A 15,523-nucleotide genomic window follows, 5' to 3' on the forward strand; every position below is an offset into this window, starting at 1 on the left:
CCGATGACAAAAAGCCTCGAGTTTTTCAACAAAAAGTTTGAAGACATGATTGACCACTGTAAAAAAATTACAGGAAGAAAATCGGGAACTTAGGACTCGGAATGAGGCACTTTTTAAGGATTACGTTGAACTATAAAACCAGGTTTCTGACACTTGCAAGAAGATTATCGCGCTAGAACAGTATTGCTGCCACAAAAACATAGAACTAAAGAATGTACCACTTGCTACAAATGGAAACTTGCTTCAAATGCCTGACGTGCTTGGAAATGTGATAAGTAAACCCATTGCGAAAAATGACATTGATGTGTGCCAGCATGTTCGTTCAAACGATAGCTGCCCGCCAATCATTGTGCAATTAAAAAACAGGTCAGAACGCGACTCTGTTCTTCGCAAGACACGAAAGCTGCGTCCTTCCGTGGGTGATGTGGGCTGTTATGGAAAATCTCCCATATACATAAATGAGCATCGTTGTCCACCGTTCAAAAAGTTGCTTGCCATGACCATTGAGAAAAAGAAGGAAGAGAAATGGCGGTTTGGGTCGACCACTGATGGTAAAATATTCGCAAGAAGGACTGAGTCTTCAAATGCGCTTCAAATAACATGCGTCACTAACCTAGGGAAGATCGGTGAACACCTGCAGCAGGCATGTGTTCATCATTAGCTTTCCCTCGTAAATTTTTAGATTCCACTCTGGAATGATGGATCCGAATTTCAAATTGCCAAGTGATTTAAATATACCTGTCCCTGTTAGCAGCCATATTTCAGCTCTTCATGTTAATGCCCAGTCGGCCCGGAAGAAAGAAGACGTCATCACAACGTTTATAGAAAGTATTAAATTTTGTTTTGATGTAATTATGAAGACCGAAACTTGGTATACAAGTGAACTGGAGGTACTCAAATTGCCTGGTTATAAGTCTTACTTTCTAAATCCTTGCGGTAAAAAATGGGATGGTCTTACGTTAATGGTTCAAGACAGATCTGAAAGCGAACTGCTCTCGAATTATTCTCGAAATGCAAATGATAACGAAATTCTTACGGTGAAGTGCGAATATGGTATTTTATCGGTTATGTATCGCGCACCTGAGAGACACCACCTACATTTTTATCTTTTTTAGACGAATTTCTTGTTTGGATTAACGACAATAATTACAAACTAATTTTGGGACGTCATCTTAACATTTATTTCTTGAACAACTCAGCGCGCCATGCTCAACTTACGGAAATGCTCGAAGTAAATGCGTTACTAAACGTGATAAAATAACCGACACGTATACAGTTGAGTACGTCAACGTGTATTGATGCTTTTATAACAAACTGTCAAAATCAGACAATTCACTCAGTAGTTCTCGGATCACATACTAGGGACCCATTTACCCATATACATAATACAAAGCTTTAACAAGCGAAACTCAAAACACAAACATGAAAGGTCTGTCACATACCGTAACATAAAGCAGGAGACATTGCAGCGTTTTCGTTCAATTTTATTAGCTACAGACTGGCGCTCCATCTATGGCAGTGGTAACGCTACTAGCGCGTATGAACTACTAATGGACAAAATTAAAACAGCCTTCACCGTAAGTTTTCCTTACATCAAAAATACCCGTCCCCGTAAGGCAAGAAAGCCGTGGCTTACTTCAGATTGCTTGAAAGCTATCATCGATAAAAATGCACTGTTTCAAAGGTTCCTTAGGACAAAAAGCGCCTCCAATTTATGCGCCTTTAGGAAAAATCGGAATGAAACAAACAACCTTTTGCGCAAACAAAAAGAACGATACTTTTACAACTTATTTAATCACGAAGTATCTAGCGAACCGGAACTTGTCCACAAAAGGCTTAATACTTACTTAGAAGGTTAATTATTGCAAAGAAGAGACGTCTCTCGCTTTGATCAAACTAGATGATGATACTTTTACTGGCCGTAAGCTAGCTGACCTTCTTGACAATTTTTCTTGGCCTCTGTCGCAAGCAGTGTGCATAATACTTCCTGCATGGAATTTATGCCTTCAAGAACACGTGAATCTGCGTAATGGTTTCCCGTCTCGCAGCCATAAGTTGGATCAGCTTTGTTATCCCTCAAAAATAGCTACTAGCCTACCTTGATGATCTACTAATTCGACCGGTCAAGTACGTGCTTGACATCATTGTCCCAGCCCTAACACATGTGATCAATCCTATCTTTTCTTGTGGTGATTTCCCGAGGCAGCTACAAGTTGCTAAAGTCACCGTTATTTTCAAAGGCGGTGACAAAAATACTGTATCAAACTGCAGGCCTATTTCGATACTGCCAATTTTTTCCAGAGCTATTGAAAAGTTGATACACATAAGAATTTATAGTTTTTTGTGTCGCCATAACATCATAACGCCGTTTCAATTTGGTTTTAGTAAAAAATGTTCCACGGAATCCGCGTCATTTGTTGAAAAAGAAATCATATTAGATGCTTTCGGGCGTCAACTTTACATAGTTGGAATATTTATCGACTATTCGAAAGCCTTTGATCGGATGAATCATACAACACTTTTAAGAAAGCTAAAGCATTACGGATTCCATGGAGCATTTTTCACACTTATTCAAAGCATCCTAGGGCCTCCACTTTTAATGTATATATTATTGACGTAGTAATGAACATACCAAATTTTTAGTTTATGCTGACCTTTTTTTTTGAGGATCAGATTTATTGGAAATTCAAACAAGAGCAAATAACGTACTCACGAAACTGCATACCTGGATTTTGAACAACTTAGACAGTTTAAAAGTTTGTATTTATTTCCGTTCTGCAATGACAAATGCGTCTATCGGAGAATTTCTTTGACGAGAACCACCCGTGTACGCCTGAATATAACAATGGTATCGAAAGCGTATCTAGTAGAACGATAATTTTTGTGCTGCTAGAATTCACGAATAATTCCTTCAATTGAAAGTCCTATTTTCGGGTGAAGTAGTCGCCATGGAGAATAGGAGATATCTGAGATGCAAAGTTTGTGATTCGATAGTAGCTTTTGCGCACCTGAATCACTGCATTGATGGACGCCCTGTGTCCCTCAGTAAGTGCAGTTGCTAGTGGGTGGTTTTCGTGCTGCACTGAAACGCGAAAGATGTGTCGACATGTTTCAACAGCCCTCATAATATGAAATGGAGGAGGCTGTGCCTCTGCAATTACTAAGGAACTTTGGGTTGCTCGAGGAACACCTAAGCATACTCTAAGACGTTTAGCTATTAATCGTTGAAGGCGCTCTTCGCATGAACGGGAGATTTCATACAGAATATTTTTTTTTTATTTTTATGTTAAGTGAAGAAATGGTGAAATGAATAGGTGAAGAGAAGCCATTTGTTGCTTTATAATTGCATTATGCGCTTTTAGTAGTGATGAAGCCGACCCTCCCCATGTCGTGCCTGCTACTCGGCAAATAAAATTCTTTATTGAGTTGATTTGCTCCTAAGGGCTTTATTGTGAGAAGTACAAGAACGTTGTCCGTCTAGTACAGCTTCCAGAAGTATGTGTTTTTTATTATGTTTGAAGGTTGCCCTTCATGGCACAGCTCACAGCCATTTGGATGTTCTATGGTGGAGGTTAGCACAGCCGTCTTGCTGTTAGTTGCATTCTTTTTACTTGAAGAATTTGTCCACAGTGTTTAGGCCTTCCTGCAACGTAGATTGAACAAACTTGGCACATGAACCAGAGGCACAAATACAAACATCATCCGCATATATAGAGTGGTGTAATGCAGATGGAAGTCTCTGCGGTAAATCTGCGGTCACACAATTAGAGAGAAACTGCCTTGTAGGAGTTCTTGACTAAGATTATGAGAGGAACGTTTCCCTTCGCTTGCATGAAGAAATATTCATCTGACAATCAAGAAGTTTGATATCCACCGTAGAGCTCTTCCAGAGACTCCCAGTTCTAACAAACTAAATAACATATGGGCATGGCCGACGCTGCTGAAGGTTCGTTTAATGAGTAAACACACCGCTATTGTGAGATTTTGCCTATGGCCTCCACTTTTCTAATTTCTTGGTCTTGTTTCTATATGTTTTAGGAGAAATGGTTTACATATAATGTTTAATTGAAGCCCTGGGAGCTTAGTGGCTCAAATTAGTGTCACTTTTCGAAAAAGGCCATCTAATTCTACTGAGACAAATACTTAGCACTTTGGAAAACTAGTCGGCGTTTTGTAAAAAAGTGCGATTACTTATAAACTACTTCTAAGCATGTAATTTACTTATATGACACAAAAATTTCCTGAGCTTTGGTTGGCGAGGGAAATGGTAAGAAATAATTGCGTTGAGACCAAAGAGAGTCAATGGGCCATATACGTCCCACGTTTTGAAAGACCATTTAGGGCTAGTGAGACAAATACTTTCCACTTTCTTTCACGAACAGTCTATTGTGGAGAAGCAAAATTAGCAATAAACTATTTCTAAGAACCTAGTTTATTGATACCACGCAAAAAAAATTCAAGGATTTGGTTAAGATTATACGGTGTCCTACAAAAGGCTAATGTCGGCAGTCATCGTGACGTGAGTTCTGCCTGAATGTTTTCTAGTCTAAAACCAATAATACTATAGTGTAGTAAATATCTGCTAGTCAACAGCAAAGACAACGTTTTCTGTGGAAATAGAAATAGGAGATCAGTTTATAAACCTGCAAGTGTGTAGAGGAAAAGTTTAATGCATTGACACGGCAAACAAAAATGAACGGTGGCGACCCGTTCTTTCATTCCCAACGTTTGGCCACGGCAAACAATTGTGTTCGTTGTCTGCCGGATGTTATTCTGATGCCTTTTAGTTGGACATGATTGTGCACGAAAAGGCTGAGCTGTGTTCTTTAAACGCTACGAAGCACAGTCTGTAAGCGTAGTTCACTATGTTTTTATCACTACGCACCTGCGTGCAAGCGAAGCCATCCTTTCGTTTCAATATGTCCTTGCTCTAAGCGCCTACGTTCATCGTGTACCGATGAGTCATAAGCACACTTTAATGTTACTTCGATTTTTATTTGGGGCAGTAAACCAGCAACGTTATGTTGGTTGTCTGCGTAGACGGGCCTCCAATGTCGTACAGTTTTCGCGATGCTTGGGAGTGCTGCCAGTACGGCAACGGTAAAGGGAAAAAAAGCTAGCCCTCAGGCCAATAAATGTGTTGTTAGAGTATATTAATGCGTTTCTTTCTTTATATTCTTTTCTAAACACAGCGCTGATTGGCCTAGCCGAGGCGAATGTGATGTATATATATAGAGAAGTGGGATATGCGATGGTTACACCTGATCGAGAGAGCGAAGGATAAGAGATTTAAGCCATGCTTTGTACACTGATGCTCGTTGCTCTTGGCAGCTTTGGACTAGTAGAAGGTTCTGTGCAGACTCCGACTCTTACTTCTTGTTCAGGTAAGTGTGGAACGCCATAATAGCGTTACAAAGCTATTCTTCAAAAATATCACATTGCAGGAGGCTCCTACCGATATTTGCCGAACTGTGTTTTCAAGTTATAATCTACTTGAAATACTATTGTCAGTGTCATTTCAGCATAATGTGCGAACACATGCTTGACTTCAGTTAGCTGTTAGTGATATGGAGCCAGCTGTTCTAATATGTGCACAAGAATATTAGTTGGTGACTCTTCTAATTCACCTCCTAGTGAACCGGCTTAATGAGAATCTGTGATCATTTAGTTGAAAGTGCGTGTGCGTTAAATACTTCGAGTAGGCTAGAATCGCTGCTACACGAGCACTGCTCGAAAGTGGAGGGCTCGCCTTGAACTTGATAAGCGTCGAGTCAGAGCTCTTTCGTTTGCTCTGCAATATGGCCCACACGCCAGCTCTGTATCCACCAGTCACAAGCCTGTCGCAGGTGGTACAGCGCAGATATAATAGAGGTCCATCTTTTGTCGCATAATGTTTCGTGTGTCGTGCGATGTGGGGGTGTGATGTCATGCAGTCTCGCGATTGCAATAATGTCATAGGATGCACACGATTGCTATCCCTATCCTCATGTTACGTAGCTCGCGCGGGAGGGCCCTAGCCATGGGCCGCTTTAAAATGCGGACACCCATTGAATGTATGCATTCTTAATGTAACTTCGTCTGCATTACTTTTCTGACGCAGACGGTGATGAAATCACCATCAGCGACGTTGCTATTCAGGACGCACAAATCGGGAAAACAATGCGTGCTAATTTCACACTCATCGTCAGCGAGCCATTGGAGTCGGATCCCACGCTGCAGCTCACCATAACGACCGCAGAAGGCAAAGAAGTTGGGTGCTATGTTTCTGTCGGATCATGGTAAGTGATGACCGCCATTCACCCATCTGTAAGTACGCCTGTCTTTGACTGCAGCCCCATATCCATTTTGCATGCAGATTTAAGTAACAACATTTTATAATTGCTCACTTCCTCCCAATAAATAGATCAGCATGCCCCATTAAGAAGGAAGCCTTTTGTCCTGCCTATATACTGTCGCTCGATGGATCATTTTAAATCGTCCCCATTTCGGTCATGTGCTACCTTCTTTGTCTCCCAAAATTCATGTGCCGAGTTTCGCACGTGTTCCTGCTTTTTGACTGTCCGCTTTCTTTTTGTGTGTGTATCATGTGATGGCCAGAAGCCGGTGCCACCTAAGAGCGTGAACCATGACTTTGAAAACCTATCGTTGAAGTAAATGTAAGTGAACAAACTTTTAGGTCGTTATTGTAGAGCGCCGATTTTCCCAAATCTTTTGAAGAACACGCAGCAACAAATCGCCATCATCGAGGGCAACGCTGCCTCGTACTGTGTATCGTTGAATCATAATGTTCAACGCGCCAAAGAAACCCTGAGTCCTGAATCGCTTGAATGGGGCACTCTGGATAAAGTTCGCCGACCTGGAGTTTTTCAATCCTATCGAAAACACGCTGCACAAGCGTTTTTGCATTTGTCGGCCCCTGGAACCCGGTGACTCGACAGGAAATCCAACCGGCGAGCTTTGCTCTTAGCAGCAAAACACTATAGTAACTAAGCCATCAAGGAGGATAAACTTACTTTTAGAAAACGACGACGAAATAGGTTTTTTTTTTGCTTTGAATCTTTCCGTTGTCGACTTGACGCGTTTATGCGAAGTTTACAATAGCGCTTTTTTTCAGCGCTTACAAGATGTGTGGTGGAACATCGACGGTGGAACAGTTATTGGGAGAGGAGTGGGACAACACTTGCCCAGTTCCAGAAATGACGTCACGGATAAGCGTCGACTTGCCCTTGCCGAATTTCGTTGAAGCACTGATCGGAGTAAGTGCGATAACGGTAGCTCTTGCGTGCTTAGTGTCCGGGGGGGGGGGGGGGGTGAGGAGTTCACTGATTATTCGAGCAAATAGAAACCCACGATACGGAGATGGCTTGGACAGTTTTGTGCGCGCCAATGTCGACGTAGGCGTCTAAACTATAGCCTCTTGCTTCTATTGGAATAATTTTCGTGACGTTCTTCCGTTGCCTGTGTGATGTTCTTTCGCGACATACTTATTTTTCGTTTATGTTATAATGTATCTTAATGTTGTGACGGTTTACCTTGCCGTCAATAAAAAAACTGCATTTTTCTCTATACCAGCTCTCACTAATCTGTCTTATAACTGAGAATCATACTGGAGAAATGATGAATAAATCATAATGAGCACAATTCAGATAAAGCTTTAGCTCGGGGGCTCGTACCTAAATACATGGGAAAGGAGAAATAGTCTTTCTCGACAACAACTGGACCAAATTTGATGAGTTGGTTGCACTTAAAAGAAAAATGTAAAACCTAGTGACTGCTGCAGTGAATTTTTGTTTCAGGCCGCGGATCTTTTAATAAAAATTGTTGAAATACGGAAATTTTCGTAAAAGGACAGGATCAAGTTTACAATATAACAGAGCAATGAAAAATATCACAGTTCTGTAAACTGCATGTAATAGCCCTTCGAAAGCGAACGAAACGGATTTATTAAAGATGGCTCCCCAAAAGCCCATTCGCTAGCATGGGAGTATGAATTTAGCAAACTGCTTGTAAACAATGTACCGCATTGACGCAAGATACGAATTTTTATACCAATTTTGTGCAATTTGGATGCTCTAATGGATGAAGTTGACACAACTACAATATCTGTTGTTGGTACATAACTTCAAATTTGTAAACTGCGTGCTTCTGTTTTCATTCAGACTTACCAATTTTTGAAAAAGAAAGCTTTAAAAAATTCCCGCTTTAAGTTGAAGTTGCGCTTCCAGAAGGCACTAGAATTTATCCTTCTCTCCCAAATTAAACTACTTTTATTAAAATCAGCAAAGTGGTGTTCTCAGAAAAGCGTTTATGCGTTTTACATGTATTTGAATGCGCGGAGTCTGTGTTGGGTCTGAGCTACAGCTTCATTTTACCTGTTCGTGGCTACCAGTCTTCCGCTGTAGTGCAGCGTAGCTTTATTTGAACCTATTTAAATTGATTTGTCATTCTCAACTCTGAAAGTACAATATAAAATAACGGCCCCATTAAGCTTTACAGTACATGGGGGCACTCTGCAGCAGTAAATGATTTTGACCCAAATAAATAGAAAAAAGTTCAGCTTAACATTCGCCATCGGAACCATTGAGAAAATCACACAATAAAAAATAAGTGGTAGCAACGTCGCAGCCTTGAAGAAGTAGCGGTTATAATTAGAGGCCGTAGCTGCTTTATCATGCGGCATTTTTCATTGTTGGATAACAATGCGAAGCATATTTTGCTCCATTCTTGGCACTAGGCGGCATGTGGGTAGCTAGGCCGGTTCCTGTCTCACCTCGCTCGAATAAAAAGAAAATGTTGCCTGACCGACGGTAAAATCGAAGCTCTGCAAACAAGCTCAGCAGCCCGTTGCTCGGACCATTAAAATAATCAAATGATACAGTTTTACTTGCCAAAACCACGATCTGATTATCAGGCCCACCGTATAGTTAGGGACTGCGGAAATTTGGACCACGTGGAGTTCTTTAACGTGCGCCTAAATCTGAGTACACGCGTGTGTTCGCATTTTGGCCTCATCGAAATGCGGCCGCCGCGGCCGGGATTCAGTGCCGCGACCTCGTGCTTAGCAGCCCTACACCATAGCCACCGAGCCACCGCAGAGGGTGCTCTGACCATCAGGCCCTCCATGAACGCACTTCCTTTTTTTTTCGTTATGTGTGTAATGTGTGTAATGTCACGTAAGCATTACCGCATGTATTGTTATTTCTTTCCAAAGCCAGCCAGCTCTTTCAAACGCTTAGTGAGTGCGCCCCGTGCCATTTCCTTGTCTTCGTTCCTAGTTAGGACGGGCCCTCTGAGGCACCGTCTTAGTCTGCACTATGTCCGGGACGAGCCCACATTCCTCAGTATTTCTCACGCAATGCGCTACGTAGAAATTGTGCGGTTGGGAACCGACGTGATAATCGCCCAAGTTCATCATGCTTTAACAATTCTTATCCGGATAACAAATGTCGTCATTTTGCATACATCACACGACACAGCCGTAGGTACAGACGATTGAGTAACACGTAGTCCCTGATGACGTCCCATTTTGGGCTGCCCTCCTTTACGCTCATTCACTACCTACGTAGAAATCAACAACTGCCATGTCGTTAGCTAGCGTCGAAAGGCCGGGATAGAAATCATGCCGTTGCCGCCATACGAACGTCTTTAATGTGATTGTCATCGTGTTCCTGTCGTCATACAGGTACGCCCGCGAGATCCCCAACACCCCACAAACCTCTACTGAATTTAAACAAACACGTTAGTTCCCGTGGTTTCGCTCTGAGGAGTGTCAAACAATGCTCGATAGCCAGGTATCCGCATAATGCTTCGCAAAACCTGGGATTCCCACAAAGCTTGGGATCTGTACAGTTGTTTATGCATCGTTATATTGGAAACCATTTCGCTAGCTTTATTCCTGCCTTTTCAATTTTCAGCATATAGCAGCGTACAAATTTTTGAGATAATATACCGACGTCCGAGCTGAATTTTTTTACCCTTATGAGCATCGCATCTTTCGGCAGGCGTTATACCGAAAGGAAATGTGGCCGACAATCGCATGCATATGGTGGTAAAGCTCTAGGTAAGAAGATTATGGTAATAAAATGTAAATTTATGGAACGTGGCACGTTCCTACGTGCATCTTTTAAATTACAAATAGTTATTTTGCTTCACAGAGATAGGCTTGAAGTCAGTGAGTGTGCCCATACACTCCGCTTCACATCCTTCTTGCACCGGCATTTCTGTGGTGTATGAATACCAGCCCTTGCGGTTTCTCAGTTTTAAGTTTTCTTGGACTATGCCTGTTGAAGAGCGTGGGAGGAACAGTTGTCGTATGGAAACATTGCGAAGCCTTCGTTTTACGAGTCTTTCTTGCACAAGTATTTGTGAATGCAAACGTACGTTATTTCACAAGTCTTCGGGAAATTTTCGTTTCAGATGGCCCCAACGACAGTCAACTTTAACCTTGACGTTATTGACGGAGGTTCATCAGTGGGTTGCGAGTCATTTGATGTTGACATAAAAGCCGAAGACGAGTGATGAAAGCTTCTTATATTCGTCAAGTGGACATGTGAATGCTGAAGAAAAGTGACGTCCAATAATAACCAAATGAAACGTGCGAAATTTTTGGATAAACACTTTATTTACTTTTGAATGTACTGGTATAAGTATTGTTCTTGGGGACATTACACAAGGGTAGGGCAACAAATACCATTGGTAGTTATGCACCTGAGATATGGCTTGCGGCGTCAGCATATTCTAGATCAATAATGAAGTAGGTATGGTTAGTACGGTTGGTGTTTTTGGCATGGTATGAGCTATTCTTTCTCAAGTCCAATCAGACTTTCATCAACAAAATTAAATTATGGGGTTTTGCGTGCCAAAACCACTTTCTGATTATGAGGCACGCCGTAGTGGAGGACTCCGGAAATTTCGACCACCTGGGGTTCTTTAACGTGCACATAAATCTAAGCACACGGGTCTTTTCGCCCCCATCGAAATGCGGCCGCCGTGGCCGGTATTCGATCTCGCGACCTCGTGCTCAGCAGCCCAACACCATAGCCACTGAGCAACCACGGCGGGTCGAGACTTTCATCAACAGTTCTCTTTTCTGTGTGCGAGGTTTTATTTTTCTACTAGCTGCTGAAAAACGTAAGGGTTACGATTGGCGTGCGCATACTCTTAAATGTCTGAGAAATCTTCTTTTCCAGAAGGGGCCTTCAAGAAAGTTTGATGGGCCAGAATATTGACCAGCTGATATGGAGCAACAGATTTCCTTCAACGTTCGTTGTGATTTCGAATGCAGATTTGTGTGATTTCAAATACTGGATATACCCATGACATACAGAATTCGAGAAGAGCTCATCAAATTACTCGCTATTGTTTAAGTAAAATTCGACTGTAAGCAGCTGTGGTGCAATGAATCATACCATAGCAAGCAGTGTCGCCACAGATTTAGCATGAAAAATACAGAGTCGTCTTTAAAATAACTGCAAAGTGGCATCTGACGGTCCTTCGATGTTACTTGTAGGGATGGCGCTTGTTTTGAAACGAACTGCCAAAGGATAAGAGAACGGAGAAGATAGGTTATCGTCATTTAAGGACCCAATGTGTTATGGACTAACCGTTCTGTAGGCAACAGCGGCTCAGTGGCTATGGAACTCTGCTGCTGAGCTAGAGATCGCTGACTCGATTCGCAGATGCGACGGCCACATTCCGATGTGGTCTGCACCCAACTACGCTCGCATACGTATAGAGTGGTCCACTGTTAAAGAGAACACTTGAGTGGGAAAGCATTCCCAGCTTTTCCTCTCGAGCAAGAGTAGGATCACCTAGATTCGGAGCAGATAACATGCATTTGGTAGCTCTCACCCCTTCCGACCGCACCTGTACAGAACACTGACATTGCTTCCGCTGCCACTTGCAACTAGGGTCTGAGTTTGCCGTACATCTGAGTTTTCCCTTTAACAATGTGCTGGACTGTACACTTATTCCGCGTTAAATATTCAAAGCAGCCAAGATTAATCTGGAGACTCGCACTTTCAGTATCTTCCTAAGCCCGCGCGTTGCCTTGGAGCGTTATTAACCATCATTTGATTTTCTTTTGCATGCGATGGCAATTATACGGGCCCGTGAGGCGCATTTACGTCATCAGTGCCGCCTTTATCGCGCTGTCCTACTTGACGGCGTGCGCACGATTCGCGCACGGAGGGTATAGAAGCCCTTCAGAGACGCGAAGTGCGCTTAGCTGCAAAAACGATGAAGCCAGGGCGCCTCGAAGTCGAGGTACCCTAGAAGAAGCGAAGTGGACTCACCGTCAACGTTACGTTCAATCGCTTCGGTGGGAGAAGGAAGGAAGGAAGGAAGGAAGGAAAAAGTGGAGAAGTAAAGGCAGGCAGGTTAACCAGTTTAGCTCAACCGGTCAGCTAACCTACGCATCGGAGCGGGATGGGGTGGATGAAAGATAGGGAGGAGAGAATGGTCATTCTCGACTGTGTAGGCAGGTTCACAGGACGCAATCTAAATTCGTAGGTCTCGGCTATCTTACTCCTTGCATGCGCGTACGACTTCAGTAAGCGATGGCGGCAAAATTAGAGAACGCTCTCGTTTGAAAAAAAAATATAAATAAAAAACAAGTACAAGTAAAAGACGCTCAGGGCGTTGGAGAGCGCACACCTTCGCTATATGGCGAAGGTAAGGTTGAGGATAACGAAAAAGATAAGTTTCAAAGCATTACGGGACGAAACGACATTCGGACTTTCAGGTACGCGGCAGTGGGAGGCTCCGGCTTAACTTTGACCCCATGGTATTCTTTAACGCGCACCTAAATTAAGTGCACACGCGCGTTTCTTTTTTCTTTCGACACGATCGAAATGCTGCCGTAATCGTCTCGATTAAACCCGAGACCTCGAGCACAGCAGTTCAAGAAGGTAACGCAATGACTTCAAGACAGTGACACCATAATGAGGACAACTTGATTTTGACGACGACGGCCGCTGTCGTCGGCGCCTGAAAAATTAAAGTGACGTTTCACTTGGCGAACGCGCGTTACGCGCGCCACATATGGATGACATTTCTAAATAATTGCAATAGCGAGGAGGTGTACATTCCAGGCGCATTTCTGCCGTCGCCGTCGCCGGGATGTTCCGTACGACATCCCGGCGATAATATCGTCACTGCGCGCGGTATTTTGTATGTGCGAGTGAAAGTGCACGACGGTGAGCGGAATCGCTCACGAGGAAGGCAGCGCGGGAGGGAGGGGCGTGGCCTGTACTCTAGTGACAACAACGCAGTTTGCGCGCGTATCTTGAAAGCGATCTGCAGATAGCTCATACCGTTGTGCGTGCTGTGTTCTCGCCGCTCAGTTTGCGTTGATGCGATAGACAACACGGTCGACCACTTCGTTCGCTGCCCCGCACGCAGTATCTTCGAAGCCATGTGCACACGGCTTGTACCTTTGTACGAAGGCACGAAGGCATAGTCAGGAGGGTCAGTTCGCAAGTTGCTGCTGGAAACAAACCACTGACGATCCTCACGGATTCCCAGCAGGCCTGCCGCAACTTCCTACAGGGAAGAATTCGAAGAAGACCTGCTGCACAAGTACTAGCCGAAATACTCAACGAGAACCCTGAGGGCGTCACCACCCAAGCCATCATCTGGAAACCAAGCCACACTGGCGCCACGGGCAACCTGCAGGTCGACAGAGCACCTGGAGGATTCGTGCATAACCGAGCACTCACCACGCCGGCTGCAGAAGGCCCGGACCCTGTCGATCTCGAGTGTTCAGCCATCGCGAACTACCACAAAGGGAGTCGCTTCCGATATCCACCACCTCATCGCAATCTACAGACAGTGGATGCCGCTGCCTGGCGTAGGCCCCAGACAGGTACTTACGCGGACCTACACATATTACATCGCATACACCGCACAGCGTACAGGGACGAATGCCCATGGTGCGGGGCCATGCCAACCGTATACCACACTACGCAGGAGTGCACACTACACAACCTAGGACACCCCGACACGAACACCACAAGGAAGCAATGGGAGGCACTGCTGTCCAGCTCCGCCCTCGACGACCAGCTCAAGCTGATACAGAGAGCCGAGAAGATGGCAAGAACCAGCGGAGCCCTGGGCTAGGGGCCCCGACCATTAGCGATTCTTCTGAATATTGTCTTAATAAAGTTTATCTATCTATCTATCGCTGCTGCTGGCGCGCTTCCCCCCTCGAGCACTTATTCAGCTCGTGCCCGGCACTTGGCCATAGACAAAGAAAGTCAGCAAATGGGGACACTGGGTACAACTCGCGACAAGAAACACGTCATGCCTCGTGTTCGCCGCGTCAGTTAGCTGACGCGGGCATCGGAAAAGAAGAATGTCAAATGAACTCACAATGTGTTACATTTGTTATTCTCTGTTGCTAAAACTAAAAGGGTCTGCGCATAAAAGAAGTTACGCATTGCGACCTACTTATTATGCGTCATCTAGCGAGAAGACAATACACGTAAGACACGCCAACTGCATTCCTCATGCGCCAGACACGCCACCGAAGCGAGCGAGGCCGTTTGCACATGTGAGCGCTCGTCTCCCGCGACCCGTCTGTCTTTTATTGTTCTAACCTGGTTTCTTGGGCTCCCGGCGTATTCTGCATTCCGTATGCACTTCCACTTTTCACTTCGTTGAGTTCCTATAGTCTCTCCTAAGCCAACGCTATGTTTTGCGAATACAAGAAAGGTATATTAAGAAACGTATATTAAGAAAGATAATATTGCAAGAAGCTCTGTTGTCATTGAGGATGTGATATGAGAGAATTTAAACATTTGAAATGGGTTCCATTCTGGCATGACAAAGGTGGATGTTGAAGAATTTGTTTGCCAAGAACCATCGACGTGCGCTTAAATATGACCAGGGTACCGAAACTATATCTGGTAAAACGCTAATTGTTGTGTTGCTAGCACACACATATCTTGATTCCGAATGATTCCTTCAGTTGAAAGATCTGCTTTGGGAGTGATCAGTCGCCACTGAGGGCACAAGATGTGTGAGGAACAAAACTTGCGATTTGTTAGTAGATTTTTGTAGACGAGAATCACCGTATTGATGCAAGGCCTGGCTCTCTCAATAACTGCAATTGCTAGCGGGTGCCTTTTGTGCTGCACTGGAACGCGAAAGAAGTGTCGAGCGGTTTCAACCGTCCTCATAATAAGAAATGGAGGATTACGTGCCCTTGCAATTACTAAGGGACTTGCGGTTGCTCGAGGAACGCCTGATCATACTGTAATGCTTCTAGCTATTAACCATTAGTCTCTCTTAAGAGTAACGGGAAACGCCATATAAAATAGATGAAGGATATGCCATCTTTTGCTTTATAAGTGCATTATGTAAGTGATGAACCTGAAGTCGTACCTGCTACGCGGCGAAGAAAATGTGCCATTCAGTTCATTTGTTCCTCAAGGGCTTTACTGTGAGAATTCCGAGTAAGTTCTCTGTCTATTATAACCCCAGAAATTTGTGTTGTTTTACATTGTCCAAACGTTCTCCCTTA

General features: G+C 43.9%; 1 protein-coding gene across 2 annotated transcripts; it reads left to right on the forward strand.

The window, feature by feature from the left end:
* Positions 1-464: 464 nt before the first annotated feature.
* Positions 465-10,633, forward strand: LOC142563888 (uncharacterized). Of its 2 annotated transcripts, none has more exons than XM_075674580.1 (4): positions 465-551; positions 6,101-6,278; positions 7,115-7,256; positions 10,417-10,633. In XM_075674580.1, exons 1-4 carry the CDS (start codon positions 497-499, stop codon positions 10,516-10,518), a joined length of 477 nt encoding a protein of 158 aa, XP_075530695.1. In that variant the 5' UTR covers positions 465-496; the 3' UTR covers positions 10,519-10,633. The 2 variants fall into 2 exon arrangements, with proteins under 2 accessions (XP_075530695.1, XP_075530694.1); XM_075674579.1 differs by lacking the exon at positions 465-551 and adding an exon at positions 5,247-5,384.
* Positions 10,634-15,523: the final 4,890 nt, after the last annotated feature.

Source organism: Dermacentor variabilis, chromosome 11, assembly GCF_050947875.1.
Source record: "Dermacentor variabilis isolate Ectoservices chromosome 11, ASM5094787v1, whole genome shotgun sequence".
NCBI lineage: Eukaryota > Metazoa > Arthropoda > Arachnida > Ixodida > Ixodidae > Dermacentor > Dermacentor variabilis.

Excerpts from the sequence above, each read along its gene's own strand:
- LOC142563888 (XM_075674579.1), top strand. The coding sequence starts at position 5,297 with ATGCTTTGTACACTGATGCTCGTTGCTCTTGGCAGCTTTGGACTAGTA. Across the intron at positions 6,279-7,114 it reads TATGTTTCTGTCGGATCATG|CGCTTACAAGATGTGTGGTG; the intron begins GTAAGTGATGAC and ends GCTTTTTTTCAG. Across the intron at positions 7,257-10,416 it reads TCGTTGAAGCACTGATCGGA|ATGGCCCCAACGACAGTCAA; the intron begins GTAAGTGCGATA and ends TTTTCGTTTCAG.